The following is a 21,330-nucleotide window of genomic DNA, read 5'->3' as shown; positions in this document are numbered from 1 at the left end:
TGATTAAAATGTGAAAGTTGGAAACAAAGAAGAAGGATCGGTAGTTGGAAAATATGGCCTTGGTGATAGAAACAATGCCAGAGATCGAATGAGAGAATTTTGCAAGACCAAGACTTCTTCAATGCAAACACCTTCTTTAACCAACATACTTGGTGACTATAAACATGGACCTCACCAGATAGAACACACAGGAAGCAAATTGCCTACATCTGTGGAAAGAGGCCATGGAAAAGCTCAATATCATCAGTTAGAACAAGGCCAAGGGCCGACTGTGGAACAGACCATCAATTGCTCACATGCAAGTTCAAGCGGAAACTGAAGAAAATCAGAGTAAGTCCACGAGAGCCAAAATATGACCCTGAGTATATCCCACTGATTTTGACACCATCTGAAGAATAGATTTGACACACTGAGCACTAGTGACTGAAGACCAGAAGAGTTGCAGAATGACATCAAGGACATCATACATGAAGAAAGCAAGAGGTCATTGAAAAGACAGGAAAGAAAAAAAGACCAAGATGGATGTCAGAGGAGACTCTGAAACTTGCTCACGAATGTTGAGCAGTGAAGGCAAAAGGAAGAAATGATGAAGTCAAAGAACTGAACAGAAGGTTTCAAAGGACTGCTCGAGAAGACAAAGTAAAGTATTATAATGACATGTGCAGAGAGCAGGAGATAGAAAACCAAAAGGGAATAACATGCTTGGCGTTTCTCAAGCTGAGAGAACTGAAGAGAAAATTCAAGCCTCGACTTGCAATAGTGAAGGATTCTATGAGGAAAATATTAAATGATGCAGGAAACATCAAAAGAAGATGGAAGAAATGCACAGAGTCATTATACCAAAAAGGATTTGTCGATAGTCAACCATTTCAAGAGGTAGCATACGATCAGGAACCGATGGTACTGAAGGAAGAAGTCCAAGGCGCACTGAATGTATTGGCAAAAAGACAAGGCTCCAGGAATTGATGGAATATCAATTGAGATATTTCAACAAACAGAAGCAGCGCTGGAGGTGCTCACTTGTCTATGCCAAGAAATATGGAAGACAGCTTCCTGGCCAACTGACTGGGAGAGATCCTTATTTATGCCTATTCTGAAAAAAGTTGATCCAACTGAATCTGGAAACTTTAGAAAAATATTAATATCACACGCAAGCAAAATTTTGCCGAAGATCATTCAAAAACGGCTGCAGCAGTATATTGACGGGGAACTGCCAGAAATTCAGGCCGGTTTCAGAAGAGGATATGGAACCAGGGATATCATTGTTGATGTCAGATGGATCCTGGCTGAAAGCAGAGGATACCAGAAGGATGTTTACCTGTGTTTTATTGACTATGCAAAGGCATTTGACTGTGTGGATCATAACAAATTACGGATAAGATTGAGAAGAATGGGAATTCCAGAACACTTAATGTGCTCATGAGGAGCCTGTACATAGATCAAGAGGGAGTTGTTCAGACAGAACAAGGGGATACTGATTGGTTTAAAGTCAGGGAAGGTGTGCGTGAGGGTTGTATCCTTTCACCATACCTATTCAATCTGCATGCTGAGCAAATAATCCAAGGTGCTGGACTATATGAAGAAGAATGAGGCATCGGGATTGGAGGAAGACTCATTAATAACCTGGGTTATGAAGATGACACAACCTTGCTTGCTGAAATACAAGAAGACTTGAAGCACTTACTGATGAAGATCAAAGACTACAGGTTTTAGTACAGATTTCACCTCAACATAAAGAAAACCTAAACCCTCACAACTGGACCAATAAGCAACATCATGGTAATTGGAGAAAGGACTGAATTTGTCAAGGATTTGGTTTTACTCAGATCCACAATCAATGCCATGGCAGCAGCAGCTGCCATGATATCCAAAGATATCAAAAGGCATATTGTACTGGGCAAATCTACTGCAAAAGACCTCTTTAAAGTGTGGAAAAGCAACGATGTGACTTTGAGGACTAAGGTGCATCTGTCCCAAGCCATGATAATTTCAATCCCCCCATATGCATGCAAAAGGTGGACAATGAGGAAGGTTGAGGAAGGATTGATGCCTGGAATTGTGGTGTTGTGAAGAATATTGAATAAACCATGGACTGCCAGAAGATTGAACAAATATGTCTTGGAAGAAGTACAGCCAGAGTGCTCCTTGGAAGTGAGGACTTCGTCTCACACATTTTGGATATATTATCAGGGACCAGTCCCTGGAGAAGGACATCACGCTTGGTAGGGGGTCAACAAAATGATGAACACCCTCAAAGAGATGGATCGACACAACGGCTGCGACAATGGGCTCAAGCACAGCAACAATTGTGAGGATGGCGCAGGACCAGGCAGTGTTTTGTTCTACCGTACAGAGGGTCGCTGTGAGTCAGAGCCTACTCGATGGCGCCTAAGAAAAACAATAACAAGGTTTTAATCCTAGAAATCTCTCTTCTCTTCATTTCAAAATGAAACAATAGCAATATGTGATCACCGAAGATACTGATGTACTTTGTGGAATGCCTAGTGTATAATAAATGCTGAATCCATTTTGAACCAGTTTCTTCTGAAAATGTTACTCTAAATTCCCGAACTGTGTTTATGATCAGGAAATTCAGGTCCTGGAATCATCTGGATCTCCTTCTTCTTCCTCCTTTTGTGTAACCTTTAGGAAGTACACAATTACAAACTGATGTTCTGGCTTCTATGCAAGACACGTTAGCAAAGGCTCATCCTAAAATGGATTTCTAATTGGAATAATAACAGCTAATTTGTTCACCTGCCCACTGGGCATCAGGAACTTTCCTCAGCAAGTTATTGTGATGGTTCTCTGAGATTCTATGATGCTATTCGTTTTACGGATGTGAAAGGCAGGTTCAGGGAGGTTGGATGACTTGCTCAGGCATCTCTCTCAGCAGCTTGGGTTCTTAACCACCTCACTCTGCTCCGCACACATGCCAGGACCTGGGAAAACCAGAAACTCAGAAGGAACCTGGGAGCACACCCCTCCACCTAGGGACGAATATGCCCTGTTTCACTGGGAGGGAACTCACGTTTCTCTGCACTTTCAGGAGAAGCTGAGTTTAGTAAACCCGGACCCTCTGCCTGGTCGTCTGGTATTTTGACTATATTATCACCCTGTTTTCTGGAGGCAATTTGGCTGAAAGCACCTACATAAGCGTGGAATGGAAGTTCTGTTAAGGGTTCTTAACGTTTATTCTCGATGGAATTGAGTGAAAATATCTCAACATGATAACCACATCGTTGTTTCTATAAAAAATGGGCCAAGATTTTAAAGGTCAAAAGTATCACCTTCCATACTTTTACTTTTCCACTGTCAGCAAGTGAATGGATTTCCAGTAGTGAGACCTAGTGAACACACAGCTCTAAATCAAGTATGTGGACCAGGTTTCTTAGACACACACTGTGTTTTTAATTGATAGAATATGATTGCTTAGATTAATTCACATTTCTTAATATTGGCCAGATTTCCCCCTTTTTTTTCCTTTAAAAAGCAAAATAAGGCTTCCTTTCAGAGTTGAAAGCATATTTTATTGATTCAAGTAACTATCAGAAGAGACTTATTTAAATTAAGAGTGGAGAACTGGGTAGAATATGGCTCATTTTATCCCTTACAAAAAAATACATACATATATATGTATGTATATATATTTCTTTTATTTTTCCTGTCAGAACTTATGAGTTGGAATCAGTTAACCGCTTGGTTTTTTTTTTATTTTTACTTAGTCAACTTCTGTTCTGTTTTCTTCTCAAACTTGTTATCTGTTGATTTACCATATACATGTATATAAAGGACTGGTTATAACATAATAAAATAGTCATGTTATAAACAAATCAAAACCCACCAAAGTACTGAAACAGAACCAATGAAAATAGATCATAACACTGAGGGGAAAAAGAAGAGAAAAAGAAAGTTGGAATGAGCCAGCCTCAGCGTTAGAAGCTCTGGCACAATGACAACTGAGCATATAAGAATTTGGGAGACTTTATGACCACCTGCTTTTTTCCACACTTATCAGCTGAAATAAAAATTCTGTTTGCTGTTGCACTAAGAGCAATTTCCTAGAGAAAACAAGTCCTCAACCTAAATAGAAACCACATTTGGAATTTTTACATTATCTTTTCATTTTGCACAACTCAGAGTAACTCACATGGAGCAAATGTCCCACCTGAACGACACCCTCTCTGCTTATCTCTGAAACACAGAGAGACTGAATCACTGTTAACTCATAACAGTGCTGGTCACCTGTTGTATGGAAAAAAGAAGACGAAAGACTGAGACTTACATGTGCCTGACCCAATGGTTCGATTTAATTAGACTATGATGTGGACATTCTGAGTTGTACAATATTTTCCATAATAATTATATGCTATGGAGACACCAGAAGTCCTCGTGGTGCAGTGGTTAAAGCACTTGGCTGCTAACCAAAAGTTCAGCAGTTCGAACTCACCAGTTGATCCGTGGGAGACAGATGTGACAGTCTGCTTCCGTAAAGATTTACAGCCTTGGAAACCTTACAGGGCAGTTCCACCCTGTCTTCTACGGTCACTATCAGTTGGAATTAACTGGATGGCAATGGTTTTTTTTTTTTTTTATGGAGACATCTATTAAAAGCCTAATGTGATCATTTAAGTGCAAAATCCCTGACAGAACACTACTATATTTTTCAAACTAAATTAACATTACAGGCTTCTAATGGATGCTATGATTAGGCATGGATGTAATCAGCAGCGTTTGCCAAAATAAAACCTGTCACTGTGAAATACTCAGTAAGTTCAATTTCCATCAGTCCATATTATGTGTTTTCTGAGCCATATGATTTCAGTGAGAGGGTAAAAGCTAAGTGAGAAACTAAAAATCCCTGGACAAAGCTCCTTCTTATGTGCCATACAAAAATGCGTGGTCATTAGGTGTCTTTTATATCTCATAATCGCCAAACAACTGGCTTCTCTTTTGTCTTTTATGCTCAGAGGCACTCCATTAGAAGGTTGTCTTATGCTCCCTAGGATGAAAAACAAAAGGTCTACACTAATTTAAATGCATAATCTTCATGAGGCAACTCCAAGGACATGTGCACCATTAGAAGAATCCCATGGTCAGTGGGGGCAAAATGGGGAAAATCAGAGGGTCAGGGAGTCACTGGAGATGCTGAGACAGAAAAGGGACACACAGAAGCCTGCACAGCACAGGAGGGAAATAGTCACAGGCCAAGGCACAGTAGTGCTGGGAAATTCAGCTGAGATGCTTACTGATAATCTTGCCATTGGCTTCCAGAGGAGGCTGGCAGCAATATGGTTTGTCATGTAGTGTTCCTTCTAGGTAGCTCACAATGCTCCATGTCTATTATTCACAATCTCTCTTAGTTACTCTTAGTTTGACATGGGCACTTCCCTAACATATGTAGATTCTGTGGTTGGGTTCTGGAAGAATTTTCTGATCTCCATGGAGGAATGCTTGTGTATCACAGGGTAAGCAGAGCTCAGTCCTCTTTTTGAATTCATCCTTACTCTCACCACTCTCTTTGGTTCTTCTCTTGGGTCTGTTGTGCAGACTCTGAGCATTGTCAGCACTCTAGTTCCAGCTTCGCTTTTGAATAGAGTTCTATGAGTGGGACCAAATGCAGGAGATGACCATCATTCCCATTTATCAGATCATTTTATTTTCAAAGCCTTGTTTGTCAAAGCCGCTAGGATTTCAGGTTAACAAAAGTGGCAAATAATTGTAATATCATCATAAGACATTTATATACTAAAATTTTCCAAAAAAAAAAAAAAACCAAGGAGAAGGAGGAAAAGGAGGCGAAAGAGGAGAAGGGGAAAAGAACACAGAGAAGAAGAGAGAGGGAAAGAAGGAGGAGGAAGAGAGGACTAAGCAACAGCAGGGAAATGATCATGGTTAAGGGTAGTTGATCCCTGAGTATAGACTCCATAGTTGTGTGTTAATGAAGTTGATGAAAACCCTAGATCAGGGACCTTCTTGCAAGAAAAGCAGATTTGATATTGCAAGATAACCAAACTTCTCATAAAGAGTTAATTGCAGGTATTTTCTAGGCCAGACAGAGAGGTAATATACAGTCACAAATTTACGGAGAGTATAAACATAATAAAGACTTTTGAAATTATGGAAGTAATTAAAAGAGCCGCCTCTTTACTGCTCTGACAGGGATCACAATAGAGGGTCCCAGACAGAGCTGGAGAAAAATGTAGAGCAAAATTTTAACTCACAGAAAAAGAGCAGACGTCCTGGCCTGACAGACATTGGAGAAACCCAGAGAGTATGGTCCCTGGATGTCCTTTTAGCTCAGTAATGAAGTCACCCCTAAGGTTCATGCTTCACCTAAAGATTAGACAGGCCCATAAAACAAAACAAGACTAAAGGGGCACTCCGGCCCAGGGGCAAGGACTAGAAGGCAGGAGGGGACAGGAAAGCTGGCAATGGGTAACCCAACGTCGAGAAGAAGAGAGCGTTGACATGTCGTGGGGTTGTTAACCAATGTCATAAAACAATATGTGTACTAACTGTTCAATGAGAAGCTAGTTTATTCTGTAAACCCTCATCTGAAGTATAATAAAAAGCTCGTATTTATCAAAGAAAAAAAAAGATCTGCCTTTTTAACTAGTCAAAATAGTCTGTTTTCTCTTAATTGTGCTTAAATTCAAATTGGTGTTTATTTAGAAAACAGTCAAATGAAGATATTGGACTGCTTCACTGAATCTCTTATGGTATTCAAAAAGATGAAATAGCTCTTCAACTTTGTCGGAGTTGGTTCTGACTCATAGCGACCCTATGTACAACAGGACAAAACACTGCCCGGTCCTGTGCCGTCCTCACAATTGTTGAGCCCGTCGTTGAAGCCACTGTGTCAATCCATCTCTATGAAGGTCTTCCTCTTTTTCACTGACCTCTACTTTACCAAACATGATGTCCTTCTGCAGAGACCAGTTCCACCTGATAACATTTCCAAAGTCTGTGAGATGAAGTCTTGCCATCTTCGCTTCTATAAGGATTATGGCTATACTTCTTCCAAGACAGATTTTTGTTCTTCTGCCTGTCCATGGTATATTCAATATTCTTCATTAACGTGATAATTCATCAATCCTTCTCTGGCCTTCCTTGTTCAGTGGCCCCCTTTTGAGTGCATCTGACCAAAAAAAGAAAAAAAAAAAAAAAAAGACCAATGGCTGTTGAGGTGATTCCAACTCACAGTACAGTCCTCAAAGTGACATCTTTGCTTTTTAAGATTTTAAAGAGGCCTCTTGCAGCACATTTGCTCAATGCAATAAGCCATTTGATTTTTTGACTTGCTGACTCCATGGGCATTGACTGCAGATCCAAATAAAATGAAATCCTTGAAATTTCAATATTTTCTCAATACATTGAAGAGTTGGTCATTAAAAAACCAACCCAACAACTAATCTATTTCAGGTGTTTTGCAAGTTCTTTTGCCTTAAGCCATGTGAATGTTAATGAATAGAGAGACTCTTATGGGAATTAATGTCTTAAATGTTTTTATCATATGAACTACACACTCTCCCATTATATTTGGAAAAAAATGTGGCCTTAAGGACTTCAATGATCCCCAGTAAATGGAGCAGAATGTCACCGGCCCGCTCCTCTCCAATCTCTAGAATGCTGTGTGAAGTGATCTGTTAGAGACTTGCATCTGATCAGGATACACCTTGATTTAGACTACTTCAATGAACATCCATCATCTTTGGATTAAAGGTAAATAGGTACATAATAAAGAAATAGCAGGCCTTCCAGGATATAGGCACTTTCTTTCACAGGGCCATTTCCTTTGTTTTCCCATGAAGGCTATGCTGCAGACACTTTAAACCATTCCTAAGCATCTCTTGGACACATCATCTCTCTGGCACCTGCTGTGTGTTTTGCACATGCTGTTCATGTCCTTTGGAAGGCCCTGGAATGGGTAACTGGTCAGCTACCCAGGCCACAGCTGAAACGTCACTTCCTCTGTGAAACCTTCTTTTACTTCTCCAGACAGAATGAGGTCCTTGGATCTCTTTGCTCTGATTTCAATTTCTCCAAAATCCTGGGACTGAACTTCTCAGGTTCCTTCAGGTATTCTTTTTTTTTTTTTAATGTTTTTCTTCTTCACAGTATAGTAATTCTTTCAAAGATACAGCCCGCATCTTGTTTCCTTTTATACCAAGTGGTGATCCCAGTGACTCACAATTACAATTGCATGTCATTGAACATCCATAATTAGAATCTTGGTCCACTGGACACAGCACTGCCTACTGCCTTCTCTGGCTTGAAAATAATTTTTACTGCACTTGAATTTCTTCATTAAGTGCATGAGTGGAAGGTAGCATTCATGATCTGGAAGATGACCAGCCATGGATGTTGTAATAGACATCTGTGGCTTGGACGGGCCAGCATCCCACCTGTCTTCCTTCTTTTAGAGAGACACTCAGCTTTTTCCTTTGCAGAACAAGCTCCTGACTGTTCTTGCAGGCTGGATAGGCACATCAACTCGGAATTTTATGGTGTTTGGCCCACCTTCTCTTAAGTTGTATGACCACCTGACTCCAGAAATGCCAATCAGATTCGCTCTGGTGGGAAATTGAATCTTGATACAAAGAAGGAAAACACATGGAGTCAATCTTTTGCAAGAGCAGCACCTTAGAGGGTCATTCCAATAGTCCCTGATCTCCAGATTCTGGGAGCAATGTTGGTTCCTGTCCCTTTCCAAGGCCTGATTTTTTGAAATTTTCAATTCTTTAATCTGCCCAGGGTCCTTCCAGTTATTTCTATGCTACTTAAGTTTACCAGAGTCAAACGAAGAATTTATCACATGGACAGAATGAAATGTTTCATTTCAAGAATTCGCCAGACATTGTGATCTTTATCATGAGCAATTTCAGTACAAGGACATTGCAATGCAAGCCCATACCGTCTTTCCATTATTGCAGAATCAGAAGCAAACCCCATGAGTTATTTCATTCACTTTATTTCCTTCTCACAGTTATAAACACTGCAGGCACTGTGAATTATCTCTTCTTTCTCAGCATCACCCAGGATCTCAGCCACATACTTGTCATACCTTTGCCTGGATCATTACCCGATATGACCATCACACTTCCTACTAACCACATTTCAAGTTAATATCTTTCTGTAACCACGGGTCTCACCATTGGTGTCCCTGTAAGCCAGGCATTTGACGCGAAATCAATAGGGTGTATTTATCAAGTCAGGCTTTGGTCTGCACTTTATGTTTATGAAAGAAAAATGAGTGGATTTGCTGTGTTAAGAGGAAATTATTACTCCTTGCATTTAAACCCTTTCATCTCCTTTCACATAAAAAAGAAGAGAAGGGTCTTCCTTCTCTCCCTATCAAGTCACTCATTCAGGGGTTGCTATTCTTCCTAAGTGGCTGGGAACATTGGCTTCCAGGACAGGATCCTGGGAGGAAGAGTTAACCTATGCACAGCGTGCAAAATAGAAAAGGAAGGTGTTGGAATTAAATCAGGCCAACTACAAGGCTTATCATAGAAAGAAGGACCCACATTCACTAGATTTCACTATGGAACAGTGAGTGCTTTTTCATGGGCCAACTAACATTTCTGAAGCGCTGCTTCAGGAGATAGTCTGCTGACTGCAAAGACCTTCTAGCTTGTGGCCTTGAATCGGGCTTGGAGTTAGCACTTCATGTACATACATAAAAGCTTTCCTACTTCCCAAGAGCAACAGTTATTCAAAAACAGGAATGGAGGGTCTCCTCTCTTTCTATTCAAGGAAAAGAGAAAATTATTACCAAACAGAAAGCTTTGCATCTCAGTTCACCTGCACGAAATGACCAAAGAAAGAAGACTCAACTCACCTTTAATCTCCAATGATATGATGTGTTTCTGATCGTTAAACCAACCCCCGTGCTGAATAGAACAACAGTACAGGCCACTATCCGGCTTGACTGCGTTCTCTATAGTCAAAGACACATTCCTTGTCGAAAGGGGTCCCTTTAGCTTATAACGGTAGTCCTTCTGAAAGGTGACATGGGATCCATTAGTCCAGATAATTCCTTCCGTGCACCTATGAACAGGACAAGTCCCTCGGCCCCAACACATGGACGTGAGCACTCCTGAGTACGTGCAGGGTAGGGTGACAGGCTGACCCACGACTCCACACACTTGTACATAAGAAATTGGAGCGTCTGCAAATAAACGGAAGAGAAACAGAGAATGAGGGCTCAATACTGCTTAAACAATGTTTTTTTTTTCTTTTTTCCACTTTGTTATTTATTTCTTTCCATGATCTCTTTGTATATTTTATTTGGTTTGTAATCATATGACTTTATAGCTTGAATTTTAAAAATGAATAATTATAAGCATTTTTCTACTTTAAAGAAGAAGTACCCACTGAAATGTAAAATTATCCAGAACGAACTCTCTAGTAGCTAATAGAGTGACCTGAAATAAAAGTACAGCTGCAATGCCAATTTACAAATTCTAAGAAAAAGAGAAACTCAACTCACCCGGTGAGAAGGCTTTTATTGGAATAGATTCTTTTTTCTTTAATTTGAAAATGAGTGGTTTAGTTTACCCCAAATTCGTTAAAACCAATGAAGAAACATGTTAAACCCTGCAATAGCCAGATGTTTCATTTCCGTGAATTACAAATACCATCCCGGCGGAGCACTTGTTGACGAAGGTCAAAGACGACAGCCTTCAGTGTGGATTACACCTCAACATAAACAAAACAAAAATCCTCACAACTGGACCAATAAGCAACATCATGATACATGGAGAAAATATTGAAGCTTTCAAGGATTTCATTTTACTTGGATCCACCATCAACACCCATGGAAGCAGTAGTCAAGAAATCAAACGATGCATTGCACTGGGCAAATCTGCTACAAAAGACCTCTGAAAAGCAAAGAGGTCACTTTGAGGACAAAGGTGAGCCCCACCGAAGCCATGGTTTTTTCAACCACCTCATATGCATGCAAAAGCTGGACAATGAGCAAGGAAGGCCAAAGAAGAATTGACACCTTCCAATTATGGGGATGGTGAAGAATATTGAATGTACCGTGGACTGCCAGATGAAAGAACAAATCTATCTTGGCAAATGTACAGCTAGAATGCTCCTTAGAAGCAAGGATAGCAAGACTTTGGACATGTTATCAGGAGGGACCAGTCCCTGGAGAAGGACATCATGCTTGGTAAAGTAGAGGGTCAGTGACAAAAAGGAAAATCCTCTAGGAGATGGATTGACACAGTGGCTACAACAATGGGCTCAAACATAAAGATTGTGAGGATGGCGCAGGCCCAGGAAGTGTTTGGTTCTGTTGTACATAGTGTTGAGTCAGAATCCACTCAACAGCACTTAACAAAAATGGTAGCTCTATGTTTAAATTTTTGAGGAATTGCCAACTATTTTCCACAGCGGCTGTACCATTTTGCATTCTCACTAGCAAGGGACGAGGCTTCCAAGTTTCCTACATCCTTACCAACATCCGACATTTCTTGTGCTATTCGGAGCCCAGGATCCATGTCCCTGTATCTTTTGCCCTCAGCGTTAGCACTGCCAACAAGTCAATTAGAGAAAATTAGAGTGGTAGCTGTTTTCCTAATGCAGACATCTGCTTACTACAGTGAACCTGGCTACCACATGCACAGAGAACAGGCCATGGGATCACTTTCGGTTGGTGAGTATTACTGGACACCTTTGACCTCACTGGACATGAAGCGTTAAGTGTAATGGGTGGAGAGCACAGACTGATCTATGGAAAACGCACCTATGGCTAGCACTGACATTGCGCCCCTGTCCACACCTCTGGCACTCATTTTTCCACTACTTTACCATGGTAAACGCCCCTCCAAAAAAAAAAAAATCCCATTGCTATCAAGTCACTTCTGACTGACACCGACCCTATACCGACCTATGTCAAGCTAGTTAATCTTACACTTAACACGCTATGGTATTGTATGAAAATTACAACTGCACCTTCCTGGCCTTCACTGATGCAAACTGGTCTATGATGTGCTCAAAGTCATTTTGTTCCCCCAGTTTCTTCTCTTTCTACCCTCAGCAGAGCAAGATCACACAGTCTTCCTTGACCCACGGAGGCTCTCAAATTCGAAAGCATTAGCTTTAACTCGCTGAATGATCTCTCACAGCTGGTGATGGAAACTGGGATGGTTAATAGACACCGCACAGTCAAACTCTCCTTCCATGCCTTCAAGGTGCACCCAGGGTACGTGCCATACCTTAGCTTCACACCTCTGATTGCTGGTGACAGCACTGTTGACATGAGGACCATTGGTGCTAGAAGATCTGCTGCTTACTGGCTGTATGATCTTGGGCAGATCATCTAGACACAGTTTCCTCATTTGTTGAGAAGGGACAATAAATGGCATCTGTCTCTTAAGGTTGTGACATAAGATTATGTAGGTAAAGTTCTTAGCCCAATGCCTGGTGCACAGTATGCCTTCCATAAACAGTACCAGCAACTATATTGCTAAGCCATCAGTACTAATCAGCCCATAGTGGTAAGTGCCCGATTGAACTGCTTACTCTGGGAGGAAAAAGATCAACCACAAAAGCACTGACCCCAGACTAGAGACCATCCTGTCACCAGAGCTGTGTGACCTGGGGAGTGTACCACAGAGGACTTGTTTCAGACAATGTCTCAGGTTCTTCAGTTAGCCCAAGGCCGACTACTTCTGGCTCCCCAAAGAGCACTCTCAGGCCTGGGAGCTTCTGCCCTGCCCCGATGTTCCCCTTCTGCAGGGTAACTGCTACTCATTCCAGTGGCAGTCTGTGTGCAAGCCTCCCTTGCCCTCTAGCCCTCGATCAGGCACTTAGCACATTGTGTGGTCCTTCCTGTGGTGTGCCTGTCACCAAGATGGCGACCATAGTGCACAGGTGCAGGAAAAGGGCATCCATGCTTGAGTGGAAGCTGGTTGGCTGAAGGAAAGATAAATGGGCACCTGCCCTTTGTAGAGATTTCCAGAATCTCCTGGGTCCTAACTTTCTTACCGCTTTGTGTCTTCTGTGGAAAAATAGGTTTGGAAATAGGTGAGGCTCCATTACCTCCCTCCAGGTGGAAAGACAAAGTTCCTTTGGCTGGGGCCACAGGCGCAGGTAAAGCCCTTTGCTGCTGCTTCTTCCCCAATAAAAAAAGTGTCAATCTGTGTTCAGGAGCCTCAGGACCCAGAGAATCTGTCCCTACACAAGGCGACAGAGAATAGAGGATACTAAATGGAGAAAAGATTGAAAGATTGAAAAGATTGAAGATACCAAGGGTTTCATTTTACTTAAATCCACAATCAACAACCATGGAAGCAGCAGTCAAGAAATCAAATGAAGTGTTGCATTGTGTGAATCTGCTGCAAAAGACCTCTTTAAAGTGTTGAAAAACAAAGATGTCACCTTGAAGACTAAGGTACACCTGACCCAAGCCATGGTGTTTTCAGTTCTCCCATAAGTATGCAAAAGCTGCACCATGAATAAGGAAGACTGAAGAAGAACCGATGCCTTTGAATTGTGAATTGTGGTGTTGGTGAAGAATATTGAGTATACCATGGACTGCTAAAAGAACGAACAAATCTGTCTTGGAAGAAGTACAACCAGAATCCTCCTTAGAAGCAAAGATGGCACTGAGACTGTCTCAGGTACTATGGACGTGTTATTATGAGGAGAGTCCCTGGAGAAGGACTTCATTCTTGGTGAAGTACAGGGTCGGTGAAAAATGATATGGCTTGACCCAGTGGCTGTAACAATGGGCTCATGCATAACCATGATTGTGGGGATGGCGCAGGACTGGGCAGTGTTTCGTTCTGTTGTACGGTCACTATGAGTTGGAACTGACTCAACGGCACCTAACAACGACAACAATATCAGGCAAATGCAAGTGAACAACTCATAGTAGTTGTAGCATCATGCATGTTAGGATCAAAACTTGCAGATGGCAGCAACAACTACTACTAGTGCTTCCTCTACTGCTCGCAGTTACAATTGTTGAATGCCTAACTAGGACCTTTGTTAATGACCTCATATCCCTTATTTAATTTAATCCTTGCCTTAACCCAGCATCTGGTGTACCATAGGTACTCAACAGGGTTTGTGGAATGAATGAATGATAATTTCCTTTTTGTAGGTAAGCGGTAGAATGCCTAACTCCAAAGTTCAGCTTCTTTTCTTCTGTACCTGTTTGGTGCTGTTCACTTGGTTCTGACTCGCAGAGACCCTATGTACAACGGAAGAAAACACTGCCTGGTCATGCGCCATCCTCACAATCATTGCTATGCTTGAGCCCATTGTTGCAGCCACCGTGTCAATCCCTCTAGTTGAAGATCTTCTTATCACTGACCCTCCACTTAACCAAGCATGATGTCCTTCTCCAGGGACTGATCCTTCCTGATAACATGTCCAAAGTACAGGAGATGTAGTCTTGCCATCCTTGCTTCCAAGGAGCATTCTGGTTGTACTTCTTCCAAGACAGACTTGTGGGTTCTTTTGGAGGTCCACGGTATATTCAGTATTCCTCAACAACACCACAATTCAAAGGTGTCAATTCTTCTTCGGACTTCCTTATTCATTGCCCAGCTTTCACATGCATGGCTTGGGTCAGGTGCACCTGAGTCCCAAAAGTGACACCTTTGCTTTTCAACACTTTAAAAAGGACTTTTGCAGCAGATTTGCCCAATGCAATACTTCATTTGATTTCTTGACTGCTGCTTCCATGGGTGTTGATTGTGAATCCAAGTAAAATCACATCCTTGACAACTTCGTGAACTTAATTAGATAGAACTATGCAGTCCAGGAAAGATGGAAAAGATGTGGGAAGTGGGCAAACTTAAAAGACTATTGCAATTGTCCAGACAAAGACCACATGGGCCTGAATGGAGCTGGTATAGAAAGAATGAAGAACAGAAAATGGGTGTGAACAACAGAATTTGTAGGTATATTTGAAAACACAATATAGACAGGGAAAATTCAAGAATGAATCCTGGATTTCGAACCTATCAGAAATACGAAATTGTTGCTAAGACCAAGAAGTTAAGGGGGAGAAGAAATGTCTGCTTCTGCCGTGTTTGGTATAGGGAGGAAAGATCATCATAGATAAAAATGACTGCCTTCTCTGGGCTGTGATCTCGGTGAAAGAATTGTATATAATTAATCTATGGAGCCCTGGTGATGCAGCGGTTAAGAGCTTGGCTGCTAACCAAAAGACTGGCAGTTCAAATCCACCAAGCGCTCCATCGCAACTCTATGGGGCAGTTCTACTCTATCCTACCTACAGGGTTGCTATGAGGTGGAATCAACTCCACAGCAATGGGTTTGTTTTGGGTTTTGTTTTTTTGGTTTATGGTGGACTCTTCCTTTGAGCCTTGAAAGAGCAGGGCATCTGCTCCACATATTTTTCCAAATAATCCCTTGCCCGTTTTTTTTCTCCTACTGAATTAACTAGTTGTTTGGAGGTTATTTAGACTGAAAATAATCTGTTTAGAGCTTTTGGATCCATCTTGGTCAGTGTACCAAATTTATCGGGCATCCTCCTTTGATTCTGAAATAAATTTTCACCAATCATCTCACCAATGTAACAGGGTAGATAGGCAGATACGATCATTTCCATTTTAGAAATGGAGAGACTGAGGCCGAGTCGTCATCATCTCACGCAGAGAAGACACGACACAGGCAGGGGCTGAGTGTCTTGTACATCTGAAGCGTGCTCCTCCGTGGTGCCAGAAGGGCTGGGGTTTTTTCTGGTCTGTTCTGCAGTGTGGAAACCCTGGTGGCGTAGTGGTTAAGTGCTAGGGCTGCTGACCAAAGATCTGGCAGTTCAAATCCGCCAGGCGCTCCTTGGAAACTCTACGGGGCAGTTCTACTCTGTCCAATAGGGTCGCTGTGAGTCGGAATCGACTTGATGGCACTGGGTTTGGGTTTGGTTTTTGGTTCTGCAGAGCAACGTTCATGTTAGAGCAGAACAAACATTCTTTACCTGCTTCATCCAATGTTGTGTGCTTTGGCAGGGAGCCTGCTGAGTTGAAGAAGTGACTGAGTGCTGAGATTATTAAGCACCACAACGGCTTACAAATGGGGCACTTAATCAAATGATTTCTCAGCAAAGCTTTACATCAGGAAATTAACCAGAGACAATATAACCTAACACTCAGGTTTGCCTCTCTTTGTTCACATTTCTCGAAAAGAAAATTGAATTAAATAGAGGACGAGGTGGAAATCTTGTGTGACCATCTAAGTGCTCAATAAGGAATACAACTTGTGTTAATTTAATTAATTTGAGCAAACACATTGTTAGTTAACCTTAAAAAATAAAAGACTGACTCCCTAGTATGGTGTTTTTCAGTCATCTCATATGCATGTGAAAGCTGGACAGTGAATAAGGAAAAGCTAAGAGGAGTCGATGGCTTTGAATTATGGTGTTGGTGAAGAACACTGAATATACCATGGACTGCCTGAAGAACGAACAAATTTGTCTTGAAAGAAGTACAGCCAAAACTCTCACTATAAGCAAGGATGCCGAGACTTCATCTTAAATACTTTGGACATGTTATCAGGAAGGAGCAGTCCCTGGAGAAGGACATCTTGTTTGGTAAAGTACAGGGTCAGTGAAAAAGAGGAAGACCGTCATCGAGATGGGTTGACACAGTGGCTGCAACAATGGGCTCAAGCATAACAATGATTGTGAGGATAGTGCAGGACAGCGCAGTGTTTCGTTCTGTTGTACATAGGGTCGCTATGAGTCAGAACTGACTTGATGGCACCTAACAACATCAAAAACCCTAGCATCAAGATCAATAATTAACTAAAATAAAATAACATGTGCTTTGGTCAGGAATGGAAGGGGAAAGCCTTAATTCTCCTTTTGCAAATGTTTGTCATCATTTCTTCTGCTCCCACTTCCTTTCTCCTTTTTCTTTATTTCCTGGTCTCATTTTCTTTCTTACTCTCCTGGCTCATTCCTTTTGGTTTCTGGGAGAGGGGAAAGGAACAAGGAAATGGAAAGCCTAGAAAAACAGAAGGTGATTAAAAGAGAAAGGACAATAAGGATATGACTGCAGAGGGGCTAAGGAAGCATAAGGAAAGAGGTCAGATGGTCATATAAATAACTACGGTTCTTGTTTACCAAGAACTTGCTATGCACCAGACATCAACAACAAAATCCAAGAATATATACAAAAATCTCTAGCACTCAACAAGCTAAAATTCATGATGTATAGGAAACATACAAAAAACGATCAGACAGACAAAAAAGCAGGAAAATGCATCTCCTAACAAGGAGAAAAATCAATAAATAGAAACAGACCTGGAAATGATACAGGTGAAAGAATTTGTAGACATGAATACCGAAACAGTTGTTGTTGTTGTTAGGTGTTGTTGAGTTGGTTCTGACTCATAGCCAACTGTACAACAGAACAAAACACTGTCCTGTCCTGCATCATCCCCACAATCATTGCTATGTTTGAGCCCATTGTTGCAGTCACTGTGTCAGGCCATCTTGTCCAGGGTCTTTCTCTTTTTTGATGACCCTCTACTTCAGCAAGCATGATGCCTTTCTCCAGGGACTGATCCCTCTTGATAACACATCCAAAGCACACGAGACAGTCTTTCCATCCTCACTTCCAAGGAGCACTCTGGCTGAATTCCTTCCAACTCAGACTTGTTCGTTCTTCTGGAAGTCCACAGTATATCCACTATTGTTCCCCAACACCATAACTCAAAGGCATCAATTCTTCTTCAGTCTTCCTTGTTCATTGTCCAGCTTTTGCACACATATGAGGCTACTGAAAATATCACGGTTTGGGTCAGGAACACCTTAGTCCTCAAAGTGACACCTTTGCTTTTCAAACTTTAATAGAGGTCTTTTGCAGCAGATTTGTCCAATGCAATATGTCCATTGATATCCTGACGGTGATTGTGGATCCAAGCAAAATGAAATCCTTGACAATCGTAGAACTTTTCTCCGTTTATTGTGATAGTGTATATTGGTCCAGTTGTGAGGATTTTTGTTTTCTTTATGTTGAGCTGTAATCCATGCTGAAAGCTGTAGTCTTACTATCTTCATCAGTAAGTGCTTCAAGACACTTTTGCTTTCACCAAGCAAGATTGTGTCATCTGCATATTGCAAGTTGTTAATGAGTCTTCCACCAATCCTGATGCCACTGCTTCTTCATATAGTCCAGGCTTTTGGATTATTTGCTCTCCATACAGGTTGAACAAGTATGGTGGAAGGGTACAACACTGACCCACACCTTTCCTCACTTTCAACTGAGCTGAATCCCTTGTTTTGTCAGAAGGACTACCACTTGGTTTACGCAGAAGTTCCTCATGAGCACAATTAAGTTTTCTGGAATTCCCATTCTTAGCAAAGTTATCCATAATTCACACAGTTGAATGCCTTTGCATAGTCAATAAAACCAGGAAAACATCTTTCTGGTATTCTCCGCTTTCAGCCAAGATCCGTCTGACATCAGTAATAATATCCCTCATCCCATGTCCTCTTCTGAATCCGGCTTGAGTTTCTGGTAGTTCCCTGTGAAGGTACTGCTGCAACTGCTTTGGAATGATCTTCAGCAAAATTTTACTCGCTTGTGATATTAATGATAATGTTTGATAATTTCTGCATCCTGTTGTAACACGTTTCTTTGGAGAGGGCACAAATATGGATTTCTTCCAGTCAGTTGACCAGGTAGTTGTCTTCCAAATTTCTTGATATAGACACGTGAGCGCTTTCAGGGCTGTATCCATTTGTTGAAACATCTAAATAGGTATTCTGTCAATTCCTGGAGCCTTGTTTTTCACCAGCGCCTCAGTGCAGCTCAGACTTCTTCAATACCGTCAGTTCTTGATCATATGCTACGTCTTGAAATGGTTGACTGTGGACAAATTCTTTTTGGTGCAGTGACTCAGTGTATTCCTTTCATTTGCTTTTGATGCGTCCTGCATTGTTCAATATTTTGCCCATAAAAAAATATTGTGGCTCCAGGCTTGAATTTTTTCTTCAGCTCTTTCAGCCTGAAAAATGCTGATTGTTCTCTTCCCTTTTGGTTTTCTATCTACAGGTCTCTGCACATGTCATCAAAATACTTTGTCTTCTCGACAGGCCCTTTTGAATCTTCTGTTCACAACTTTTATTTCATCATTTCTTCCATTCGCTTTAGCTACTAGACATTCAAGAGCAAGTTTCAGAGTCTCTTCTGACATCTATTTTGGTCTTTTCTTTCTTCCCTGTCTTTTTAATGACCTTTTGCTTTCTTCATATATGATGTCCTTGATGTCATCTCACAACTCCTCTGGTCTTTGGTTATTAGTGTTCAATGCATCAAATCTTTCTTGAGATAATCTCCACGTTCAGGTGGGATATACTCCAGGCATATATATATATGTAAATATATATATATATTTTTTAATTGAACTTTAGATGAAGGTTTACAGAAGAAACTATAGTTTCTCATCAAACAGTACACGTATTGTCATATGACATTGGTTAACAACCCCAGAACCTGTCAGCACTCTCCCTTCTCAACCCTGGGTTCCCTATTACGGCTTTCCTGTTCTCTCTTACTTTCCAGTCCCCGCCTCAGGGCTGGTGCATCCCTTTAGTCTTGTGTTGTTCAACGGGTCTGTTCAATCTTTGGCTGAAGGGTGAACCTCAGGAATGGCCTCATTACTGAGCTGAAAGGGTGTTCGGGGTCCATACTCTCAGGGTTTCTGCAGTGTCTGTCAGGCCAGCAAGTCTGGTCTTTCTTTTTGAGTTAGAATTTTGTTCTACATTTTTCTCCAGCTCCGTCCAGGACCCTCTATTGTCAGAGCAGCCAGTGGTGGAAACCGGGCACCATCTGGTTGTACTGGACTCAGTCTGGTGGAGGCCATGGTAGATGTGGTCCATTAGTCCTTTGGAGGAATCTTTCCCTTGTGTTTTTAGTTTTCTTCATTTTTGCTTGCTCCCGAAGGGGTGAGACCAGTGGAGTGTGCTAGATGGCTGCTCACAGGCTTTTAAGACCCCAGGTGCTACTCACTGAGGTCATATTTTGGCTTTCATGGACTTGATTTAACTTTGTTCAGCGTCAACTTGAACTTGCACATAAGCAATTGATAGTCTGTTCTGCAGTCAGACCCTTGCCTTTTTCTGACAGATGGTATTGAGTTCTTCCATTGTCTCTTTCCACAAATATAGTCAATTTGATTCCTGTGCTTTTCATCTGGTGAGGTCCAAGTGTACAGTCACCATTTATGTTGTTGAAAAAATCTGTTTGCAGTGAAGTTGTTGGTCTTGCAAAATTCTATCATGTGATCTCCAGCATTTTTTCTATTACCAGGACAATATTTTCCAACTAATGATCCTTCTTCTTTGTTCCCAAGTTTTGTATTCCAATCACCAGTAATTATCAATGCCTCTTGACTGTGTGTTTGATCAGTTTCAGACTGCTGAAGTTGGTAAAAATCTCCAGTTTCCTCATCTTTGGCCTTAGCGGTTGGTGCATAAATTTGAATAATAGTTGTATTAACTGGTCTTCCTTGTAGGCAAATGGATATTATCCAATCATTGACAGCATTATATTTCAGGGTAAAAAAACACATTGTTGTCAACTTGATTCCGATTCACAGTGACCCTAAAGGACAGAGTAGAACTGCCCCACTGGGTTTCCAAAGAGTGGCTGGTGGATTCCAACTTCTGACCTTCCGTTTAACTGCCAAAGGCTTAACCACTGTGCCACCAGGGCTCTTGAAATGTTCTTTTTGATAATGAATGCAACACTTCTCTGCTTTAATTTGTCCTTCCTGGCATGTTACACCGTATGATTGTCTGATTCCAAATGGTCAGTACCAGTCCATTTCAGCTCACAAATGCTTAAATGCATTTCATTTCATTTTTGATGACTTCCAGTTTTCCTAGATTCATACTTTGTACATTCCACATTCTAATTATTGATGGATGTTTGCATTAATCATCAAATGAAGGTCCCGAAAACTTTACTCCATCCGTGTCATTAAGGTCTACTCTACTCTGTGGAGGCAGCTCTTCACCAGTTGTATTTTGACTGCCTTCGAACTTTAGAGGCTCATCTTCTGGCACTATATCAGACAGTGTTCGTCTGCTATTCATAAGATTTTCACTGGCCAGTTTTTTCAGAAGTAAACCACCAGGTCCTTCTTCCTAGTCTTTCTTGGTCTGGAAGCCCAGCTGAAACCTGTTCCTCATAGGTGACCCTGCTGGTACTTCAAATACAGGTGGCATAGCTTTCAGTATCACAGTAACATGCAAGCCACCACAGTATGACAAACTGACAGAAGCTTAGTAAAGGAAAATGTCCAGGTATCTGTTTTTCTTCAAGTGACCCT

At 41.4% G+C, this 21,330-nt stretch overlaps 1 protein-coding gene across 1 annotated transcript in view; it reads right to left on the bottom strand.

Moving 5' to 3' along the window:
• Window positions 1-21,330, bottom strand: part of LOC100655219 (adhesion G protein-coupled receptor E4-like) — a 73,575-nt gene that overhangs the window by 42,776 nt on the left and 9,469 nt on the right. The window contains exon 4 of the mRNA XM_064280429.1: window positions 9,845-10,174. Within this exon, the coding sequence (XP_064136499.1) occupies window positions 9,845-10,174 (330 nt within the window). The remainder of the gene's footprint in view (window positions 1-9,844; window positions 10,175-21,330) is intronic.

The sequence above is a fragment of the Loxodonta africana genome, chromosome 3 (assembly GCF_030014295.1).
Source record: "Loxodonta africana isolate mLoxAfr1 chromosome 3, mLoxAfr1.hap2, whole genome shotgun sequence".
Lineage (NCBI taxonomy): Eukaryota > Metazoa > Chordata > Mammalia > Proboscidea > Elephantidae > Loxodonta > Loxodonta africana.
The sequence above is the reverse complement of the archived record's forward strand: the minus strand, read 5'-3'. Positions and strand labels throughout refer to the sequence as shown.